The 10,554-nt window shown below is 34.3% G+C and overlaps 2 protein-coding genes across 3 annotated transcripts; both read right to left on the bottom strand.

Moving 5' to 3' along the window:
* Positions 1–123: 123 nt before the first annotated feature.
* LOC120260485 (putative pumilio homolog 7, chloroplastic) lies at positions 124–3,725 on the bottom strand. 2 transcript variants are annotated; one of them, XM_039267971.1, is made up of 6 exons: positions 3,604–3,725; positions 1,795–2,980; positions 1,527–1,689; positions 1,268–1,431; positions 583–841; positions 124–490 (listed from the first exon to the last, which is right to left on the bottom strand). In XM_039267971.1, exons 2-6 carry the CDS (start codon positions 2,958–2,960, stop codon positions 383–385), a joined length of 1,860 nt encoding a protein of 619 aa, XP_039123905.1. In that variant the 5' UTR covers positions 2,961–2,980; positions 3,604–3,725; the 3' UTR covers positions 124–382. The 2 variants fall into 2 exon arrangements, with proteins under 2 accessions (XP_039123905.1, XP_039123904.1); XM_039267970.1 differs by having other exon boundaries at positions 3,558–3,725.
* A 2,794-nt stretch (positions 3,726–6,519) lies between these two features.
* Positions 6,520–9,838, bottom strand: LOC120260591. The gene is made up of 5 exons (XM_039268101.1): positions 9,651–9,838; positions 9,487–9,560; positions 8,510–8,645; positions 7,769–8,074; positions 6,520–6,795 (listed from the first exon to the last, which is right to left on the bottom strand). The coding sequence occupies exons 1-5, from the start codon at positions 9,744–9,746 to the stop codon at positions 6,520–6,522; spliced, it is 888 nt and encodes a 295-aa protein (XP_039124035.1). The 5' UTR covers positions 9,747–9,838.
* Positions 9,839–10,554: the final 716 nt, after the last annotated feature.

A 10,554-nucleotide genomic window follows, 5' to 3' on the forward strand; every position in this document is an offset into this window, starting at 1 on the left:
TGCCTTTTATTTATGTTGCTTATATAATGAATGTTTTATGCTCCTGTAAATCATAGTCAAAAACATTAACTCAAAAGTATAATAATATATGAAAACATTAAAGACTAACATATAAAAAAAGAGTTACGAAGAGAAAGTCGATAAGTTGATAGTCTGAATATGAAAGACAGCAGAATACTACAGATGATGCACAAGAAATTCACATCAAATACATAGCAATAAGCAGCAGGACGCAAAATTGCTTATTTTTACAAACCCTAAAGCTGAAAGCCAAACAATGGGCTTCAGCAGACTCTTAGAGTTGGGATTCTAAACCATGACACAGCACTACTAGTGAACATGGAAGACAACAACACAGCTCTACAGAACTCACAGTTTTACATCACTTCTTCAGCAGAGCTCGAGAAAATATCCTTTTACAATAAGGGCTTGTTCGAAGCACCGATGCATGTGGTTGGATAGCTTCAACCAATGCAGCACGGAGAGAGCCCTGCAATTTGCAGTAAAAAGTGAGAAGAAAGATAAGGATTTAATGCTTCACTGCCTAAAAAATGGAAAAGCAATGGATAGGATGAAGAAGACCTTAGAATTTACAAGAGCCGATTGAATGACATAATTTGCATATGGGTCTTGCACTAGCTGTTCAAATCGAGGTACTGTAAGCAGTTCTGATATAATCTTTGCACGGGCTTCTTCACCGAAGTACTTGAGGCATTTTTCCACCACATTGCTGCTGAACTTCTGAGTTGAGAGTTGCACATAATTTCCTTCGAATTGAGAAGCCAGGATCATAAGAATTGATTGGTTCTTCAACTCCAGAATAAATTGAACAACATAATTTCTGCAACATAAATAAATAATAAAGACAATAAACATTGTTATTGGTGGAATATATATATATATTCTGGAGCATCAAGAGAAGGAAACCCTGGTTTTTAGTTTAAAAGATCAGAATATATGGAGGGAGGTCATGGAAAATATTACATTGGTTTGTAATCAGTTAAATATTGCAAACCCAAAGTAAAAATTCCAAGAACGGCCAAATTCTGACTGCCATCCTAGCAAGAGAAAAATTAAACATTAACAGGAGTGATCCTACCTTCATTACACCTAATAAGCTCGTCTCGAGCATCCTATTGCCATGAGTTAAATAAAAAATTATAATAAAAAAATATTCAGAATTGAGTTAAACATTGACAATAAACTCCACAAGAAAATATCTTTCATAAAACAAAAGGAAGTCAGAGCTAAATTTCCAGATTGTTACCCAAAAGGATCCTGAGCTAGAAGGAGCCCATTAAGAGAAACTTCAGAAACCAGTCTCACACGATGCTCTCCAACTGAATGAGCAATACAGCGTTGCAGGACACAGCACCCATGTCGATGTGTTGCAATATCAACACAATGTTTTGCAGCAGCATCAAATATTAACTATCATATCAAAGGGAACATGAAGAGATTAAGCATAAGAAAATGAATCAATGCAATTCACAAAATTATTTATTATCTTCTAAGTTTTAGCATACCTTATTATCCTCATTGGTAAGAGATTGCAGGCAACGCTGTATCACATGATTACCATTTAGATCCTTGATGAGTTCAAGAAACCCTGGTTGAAGAGCGGACATAACCAGAGCTTTCTGTTGCCTGGTTTTAATAGTCTCTATCAGCTTTTGGACAGCCCTTGTCCTGAACCAGTATAGTATAGCGCAATCAGATAAAACAGGTAAGTTATCACATCTAACAACAACTGTGAAGCAAACATAGATGAATCTCAAATGCAATGATCAATACCCATGAATGTTCAGAGATATTCTGACAAGCTCATCAGGATATTTTGTGAGTACAAGGATGACACTCATCCTCTGCTCTTCACTACACACGTCAAACAACTTCTGCATGAGATAATTCCCAAAAGGATCAATCATGAGCTCAGCGACATTATTAATAATCCCATTAAATATCTTATCGACTTGATCTTTCCCATCATCAAACTTCCGCTGCAAGAACCGACACCCATGTTGGTCTTTGGCAAGGTAGGAGATGTACCCTTCAACATCCACCCACCGCTCATATAACAAAGGATGAATTGGAGAACGATTATGGCGAGGACTGCTCCCATAATTCACTACTCCACCAAGGCCACCTAAAGGAAGCTGGTCATTGGCCTGTGGTGCCTTCCGCCCATTTGACGGACCATACAACCCTTTGTCCTGCATAATCAAACTGCTTTCAATATCAAAATCCTCCACATTACACAAGTTCTTAATAGATGACAACCAGGAGATTGGATTCCCATTTCCATTGCCATGGAATGTTCTTGCCTCTTCATTCACAAGAGGTAAGCTATAATTCACCTTAGGATGCACATCATAAGGGGATCTTGGACTCGAAGAATTCAAAGCATCCACATCACAATCAAGATTACACAAATTCTTCTGTGACTGTAAGGCTCCTTTGGCAGTACGAGGCTGATATGGAGGTGAGAAAACACTCACATTGTGATTACCACTGAACCCCTCCATTCCCCACAAAGGGCATTGAGATGGCCCAAGATCCATTTCAGGAGAGCTTCTCCTTGCAGAGTTGTTATAATTAGACCTGACCATCGATGCAGCCATTGCTTGTCGGCCAATGCTTATGTTTCGAATGCCATCAAGCAATCTTTGTTCATCCAGCATCCGGTCTTCGCCTGAGCTTGAAGAGCAATCAGAGAATATGGGCGATGACCAGCATGCATTGCCATTGCCATTGCCATTGCCATCACCATGAACATAACCATTGTTGTGGGATTGAAGCCAACCATGGAAAATCGGTGACGATGAGTCATCAGAGACACTTGTCCTGCCAAACAAGGCATCCATAGGCAGTCCATGACGAGAATCATTGATGTTAATGGCGTGAGGGATCTCATCTAATAGACTCTCCATCTCCCCTTCCTCCTGTTTCCCAAGTCTCATAGTCTTCCTCTCAGAATTCACTAAAAAAAAGCCACCAAAAATTAAAAAACAAATAAGTCCAAAAATCCAGAAAAATAGCTCAGGGTTTCAGATTTGAGATTGCAGAGGGAATTCTCGCCCAGATTTCCTTCTTTTCTGTATCAAAATGGATCAGATAAAACCCCAGAAAAAGAGGGGAAAAAAAGCATAAAAAGATTGAAACCGTCTCTTGAGTTTAGATTCAGAAAACACAAATAATGAATTCAAATAACTAGAAAAATCTATGGCATTTGGGTTTTCAGCTAGATTTCCTTCATTTCCACCTAAAAATCACCCAAAAACCTGAAAAAATAAATCAAAAACTAAGACTAGTAAACCTATCAACATCCAGAAAGCAATCAAAACAAGGTAAACACCACAGAATTCAGATTGCATTGGGGGTTCCATCCCCCCACACCCTTCCCCAGTCCCCACCCCCCAAAATCCCACCAAATTACCTCAAAAAAACCCAGTAACAAAATGAACAAATAAAAAAAATTTCAAAATCCACATTACAACAGATCAACAACATGAAATCAAACATCAAAAAACAACAACAATCCAGAGAAAAAAACTCACAATCCGACCAGCATTGAGGGTTTCTTGTGGGACAAGCAACACTCACAACTTCACAAACAGATTGATAACCAGGCAAAGATTGAGATTGCAGCAGCCTCCATTAGAATCAAAAACATACATCAAAAGGGCTACTAGGGTTCCAATCATCCGCTTAAAGAGAAGAGAAGAGATGAGGAGAGATTGAGGAGAAGAGGAGGAGAAGAGAGGTGTGTATATATATGGGTTGGGGTTTATGGGTTTTGTTTTTTTTATTTTATTTATATTATTTATTTATTTATCTGAATTATTTAATTATATATAAAAAATAAAGATTTGGACGATATCTTGGATCCGGTACGGTTACCGGAAATATCTCGAGCTGATATTTGGGATGGGTTTACGTGGTTTAGTTAGACCGGGTTCTTTTTCAAAATTAACCTTGAAAAATTAATAAATTATATATACTAATAATTGGAGTGTGTATTTTTAAAAAAAATATATATATTTGTGAGATCCAGATGAGAAACTTTCTTTTTTTTTTAATAAATTGTTAAATTTTAACTTTGAATTTTCCCCTGATATTTAGGCATGTGGTAAAAATTTTAGGAACATGTTTAACTTAAATTTAGCTATAGCAGATGTAAAACATGACTTTGACTTTTTTTTTAATAAAAACTAAATTTTTATAAGTTTAATTTTATGAAAGTGTCTCAATTTTTTTTTAAAAAAATAAATATTACAAGTAAAACTATATCTCAACTTCTTGACATTTTATGAAAATAATAAAATATTTATATATATATAGAAGAAGGTTTACATAGGAAACCAAGTTGGCAAGAGAGTTGGCCTTTGAATAGGAAGGTGCTTTGGATCCGGAATCAAGATTTATTGAGTCATCAAACCGCATCCAAACTTAAATAAACTCGCAGTACATGTATGTTCTTTTCTCATAATTTTATGATTGGAGGGACTGTTTAATAATTTTTGGAATAAAATATGAGACTATGCCCCCCAAAGATACCATCGGACCGTCAGGATTCAGCCACGTCGCTGCTAAAAGATGCCTCCATTCATTTGTTTGCATGTTTTTTAATTTAACAGAAATTATATACATTTATATTTCTATATATAACCCCCCAAGAATTAATATTTACATGTATATTTTTTTTTTGTGATCAAAAGTCAATCAAGTTTATATATTGGAATACAAAAAATAATGGTAAAGTTGTATTTTTACAAAAATTAGTTATTGACTTTTGCCACAAAGATTTCTTTTTTTTTTTTTATACGTGCACTAAATTATAGTAAATTTGTTTTGTTTGTTAAAAAATATGGAAAATCTTAACAACATGGATTTATATACGCCACCAAATATGGTAATTTTTTTTAAAAAAAAATTATGGTAAATCTTAACAAATGGAAAATCAGTTGCTCTAAGTTTCGTAAATTCTGGGATTTTTAATGCTTTTATACCGAATTCCACCGTTCAGCCATTGATCTTATTTGATGATTTTCAAATTTAAAATTTTTGTTTTAAAACAAATCTTATCATTCATCACTGAATAACCGACCTTGATCTTATTTTTAATTATCATTTGATATAATTATTTGGTCAAAAAAATAATATTATTCACCTGGTTAGGCTCAATTTCTAATATATTGAAATGTAAAAAGTCTTTTTTTTTTTTTCTCTTCCACCCCAGCAAGAAGACAGTGATGTAATCTGTTAGCCTCTAATGTCCTTTTTTTTTTAAATTTCTAAATTGTACTATAAAACAAAGTCTGTTAATTTTTATCTTGACAAAAATTGTTTTGTCTAGTGAGATATTTGAAAAAAGAAAACTTTTTTTTTAATTCTTTCTAGATATTTGATAAATATTTGTAATAGTGTCTGCCTTTTTTTTTTATAATCATAATCCTAACATCTTTGATTTTTCCATAAAAGCATGGGTGAGAATAAGTTTTTAATGACTTAAAAAATTTATAATTTTTTTCAGTTTTATCATTTTAAAAGATTTTTAATTGAGATTAGTTCAGTATAAAATTGAGAGAAATAAGGAAAGGTGAAACTACAATTGGTTGATCTTAATTCCCTTATAATAATATCCACAATAAATCTTTGTCTTAAATACCAATTTTAATATAAAATAATTAATTAAAGATTTTACAAAATACTCAAGACTTAAAAGTGTCTAGATTTCAAACATTATTCCAAGTCCCAATGGTGATAGTGTTTTAACCATTATATATCTACTTAGGTGTTAAATGTTATTAAACCAGTTTTAGTACATCAAATTTAAAAATTAAACAAACCTATAAGTAATTAAAAGAATATATTCAAATGATCACTTATATTCAACTACACTCATGTTACAAATTTTCACTTCTCATGTACTAACGCATAAGAAAACACAACCCTCAGAAGATTAAGAAAAAAATACAAAAAAAAAAAAGGGTGCAATATAAATTCAATGAAGCATGGGAAGACATCAATCATATGATATGTTCATAGTCACGTAAAAGATACCCGTTGAAGCAATGCATGCATGCATATATGCATGCTCTGTTTATTGTGCATTATTATATTTGTCCTCTCAAAATAAGTTATTGAGTCTTGAGAGACTTTGAACCCAGTCAATTATGTATGCGGACCCAACCACACAAATGACAAGTGCACTCATGCACTTCCAAATGGATCAAATAATTATCACCCACATGCTACATTGCCCTTTAATAGTGATTTGATTTTTATGTGTTTTTTTAAGCTTGAAAGAAAATTTTAATATCAAGGCCTTGTGAAGAATTATATCATAATAAACAGTTCAACCACTTTCATAACCTCAAAATCCAGAACACAATCCAAATGATCAAATAGCCAGCAGCAAAATTCCAATGTTCACAAAAGTTAGATATATAAATCAGTTCAGCAGACCAAATATATGGTCCATTTGAAAACATTAAAACAAATAATTGGTTAGAAAAATCAAACAAGTGCAATGCTGCTCTCACCACCAGGAGGCTTGCGCACACCGCCGAAGTAATCTTTAGACTCAACTTTGCCATCGGCGAAGATATTACTACCAGTCATCTCCTTCAATTTTGCCATACTAAGTAGTGATTTTTCAGCTGAGCCTGGTGGTGTGTCTTCTTTGAAAATATTATTGCCTGTTAGTTCTGCAAACTTCTGGTTGTGAATCTTCTTTGCTGTCTTGACTGGAGTTTCCTCGCTAAAGATCATACTGCTAGGACCTCCAGCAGGCTACAAGAAGTTTGAAATATCATAAACTACTTGGAAATCAATAATGTAGATGTGTTGGGCTTACAAGTCGTACAATTATCGCATTAATAAATGAACTGTTCTAGATAATGTCAAGATATCGCAGCCTTTCGAACAATGGCACAGGACAAAGAATTTGGTGTAGGCATAAATGCACGATCACCGACCATGGATTTTGGATTATATAATTATATAATCATAATACAGATAAAATAACATGCCAGGTAAGGATTCTGTAGAAACTAATAAAATCAGATAACTAAGATTTTCATGATTTACAGTGAAGAACATGAGTTTTGGTTAGTAGAAACCCTCAGATTAACTAAGAGCCAAGAAGAATTTTTACGTGAAGTATCATGCCTTCCCAATTGAGGGGTCCTGTAGATCTTTATTTACTAGCCCAAAGTAAGATTTTCGGTAAGCCCATAAAAAAATAGTCACCAAAGATCAATTAAAAGGATAGGGGCGTCAAACAGTGGAAGTCCATTTAGCAGGAATAAAAAACAAGCATCTCACATAGTATAGATGGTCATTGCAGAATTCAAATGTATACACAAAATGACACATCAGAAGATATATAACCAGCTTGTGAATATGGAATGGTACCAAAAATGGGTATAAGCATCACTTGCACTATAGAAATGTAGAAATTGTAGATATGCTTGTCATGGCAGGATGTTTTTGTAAGTTATCTAACAACAGCATCAAGGAACTGAGACCATCTGGTTTCCTAAGCATGATGCCACTCAAATATAGAAACCCTGAAACTTTTATTTAATTTCTCGCATAAAAATCTATAACTTAAAGAATAGTTTGCAAAAAGAAATGCACAAAATGTTCAGAAACTATTACTTAGGAATAGTTTGCATAAAAATAAAATATAAAATACTTGCATGAAAAAAAGCAGAAGAATTCAGAAACTATAACTTCAGGAATTACTTTGAATGAGACTTACATTTGAGACTTTTACAGATGTATGAATGTTTCTTGGAGCTGGTTCTTCAACATCTTTCTCCTTTCCCAAATTCTGAGCTGCTAGTGGTCTGGGTAGAATCTCAGGAGGAGGGCCAAAAATGTCATGCCCACTGAGCTCTTTACACTTGGCATCAGAGATCTGCTTCCTTAAAATGGAATCTGATTCACTATCCAGAGTTCCACTTAGCTCTCTCTGCTTTGCTACCTCTGCCACGGAAGTAGGCTTCTTAGGAGAAACACTCTCATCAGCACTGAAAGAGATCTGACTCATTGCACCAATTGCTTGCTGGCTCAACATAAGATTTCTTCAGCGCCATATCAAAGAACTATGGCCATCTCAGGCATTTCTGAAGTTATCTCAAGAATTTGTGGTATTCCTCATGCAGTAAAATTATTATCAAGTCTAATTGGGTAGAGTCATACAAAACGAAATATTGCAGGAACAACAAAGATTGCAGTAGTCGTCTATAACACTTTAAATGTGTTGTCTGCTACATGTAGATGCATGAAAATAAACTTCTCCAAGCAAAATCAGGCAACTACACAGATGGTTACCCTCTGAGCATAATTTTATGTATGGGACAATATTAAACCATAGATATATATATATATATATATATATTCTTTCCCAACTATTGGTTGAAGATATATGTTTCTTGGAGTAAAACAAATCACTAAATCACCGAAACAAAGTTCAGCTCAGCTGTAATATAAGCAGTACCTGGTAAATCCGCACGCTTGTTTTACTATTTGGAGTCAAAGAGGCACAACTTGAGTCTGAAGTGCCATTTTCACCATCACCAACAAAAATGCCACTACCAGTCATCTCCCTTAACTTGGATCCTGAACAAGGTTTCCTGGAAGTTGCAAAAAAGAATGTCAAAGCATTCTAGACAAAATCTGTTGCTGTAGGACATGAAAAACAGAATGTGCTTAGCCAACGCTTTACAAATAAAATCAAAATGTCAATTTGCATTCATGAACAAGTTTTCCTTTCCTTGGGGTTACAAATTAGAATGTCAAAGCATGCCAAACCAACCACATTGTCATAGAACGAACACAAACAACAGAATGTATTTAGTCAGGGTTTCGCCATATTAAGAAAGATGTCAGTGTTGCATTCACATTATAGTCCAAGATGTTTTGTTGGACAAAAATTCATGTCACCCCTAAATCCATGTTCCAAAGTTCATATCAAACATCTGCATGAAACTAAACATTAATGAAATCATACTCTCCGATTTAAACTTTTTAACAAAAACCAGAAAAAACATAAACCACATGACGCACATTATGAACAATAAGATGGTTTTATCAAACAGTTCACATCTGGTGCGCTTCTATTTCACATCTAAAAGATCTTAGCTCATCACATGCTCATATCATTCACAAATGTTACTCCATTATTCCTCAGCCAGCATACATATTTATAATAAACAGTCACATTAGCATCCTATAATAAATCATAATCCCAGAACTTTAAACACGAATTAGCAATTCACCAACAACCTTCTCCAAATTTCTCATCTAAGAACCTTTTAAAAAGGCAACAAAAGACTCCAATTTCCACAAAACCACTCGAATCTAACTAAAACAGGTAAAAATCTCAACTTTTCATCAAAACAATCACCAAGATCCACGAAATCACAAGAAATCATAAAAAGAACGAAAATCTCAGCAGAATTTTCAGATCTACACCTCTTGAGCAGACTAGCAGCCTCTTCATCAGTGACCTGACCGCCAAACAACACCTTACCAACTCCTCCCGCAGGCTGCAAGTATTCCCAAGAAACCAGATCATTATCCTTCAAAAAAACAATAAAAAAAAGCCCGGAATTGAACGAAAAACGACAACGAAGTACCTTGATGGGACGCGGCGGCTCTGGATTTTCCAGCGGAGTCTCAGACCAGGTGAGAAGGTCGGCAGTGGAGCGAGGATTCCTCCTTTCAGACGCCATTGCTTCCCTTTTGGTTTGCTTGAGAAGTAGAGAAAGGGAAGGAAGGGGAAGTAGCGAGCTTTGCCAGCAGCAGGGCCCTTCTTTCTTTCCATTTTTGTATTAAGGTTTGATCTGTGCTTCTGCCACGTGGCACCATGTCTAGGATCCTGTCACCGCCGGTGTTATCCTTCTTTGCTTTACCTCTATAGTGGGAATTGGGATCTCCGTTTCCCCCTTTGAAGGGAAATATAAAATGATTTCAAATTAGTTTTTTTTTATTTGATGTGAATGATTTTTTTTAAAAAAATTATATAAACCAAACGGCTTATAGCCGACCTGCACCTCACCTTATTGCAAAAAATAAAATCGAGATAACAAAAGGATCTCAAGTTTAAAATTTGTTGTAAACAATAATGATAATGGGTTGTTGATTATAGTATTGGACTCGTAGCCCAAATCGCTCATTCCCTGATAAAAGTGTGCTGGTTGAACGATTAATTATCAACCCATACACACAATTCTTATGTAGATGGGCTTGTTGCTTTCGTAAAATAAATTATATAATTTAAACCAATTTTTCCCAAATATTTTTGCAGTGGTTAAATTATCAAAATTACTCAAATAAATAAATAAATGTGTTATTTTCAAGGGTGACACGTGATTTTATGTTCAATTTATAAAAAAAAATTCATGCATAAACTTATATTGTTGTTGATTTATGCGAATTTTTGGAAACATAACAAATTTTTTTAGAAAAAATATATATGGGGATAAAATTTTGAATAAAAATAATTAAAACCCATAATTTTTTTTTTTGAAAATGTAATAT

This window comes from Dioscorea cayenensis, chromosome 5 (genome assembly GCF_009730915.1).
Source record: "Dioscorea cayenensis subsp. rotundata cultivar TDr96_F1 chromosome 5, TDr96_F1_v2_PseudoChromosome.rev07_lg8_w22 25.fasta, whole genome shotgun sequence".
In the NCBI taxonomy this organism is placed as follows: Eukaryota; Viridiplantae; Streptophyta; class Magnoliopsida; order Dioscoreales; family Dioscoreaceae; genus Dioscorea; species Dioscorea cayenensis.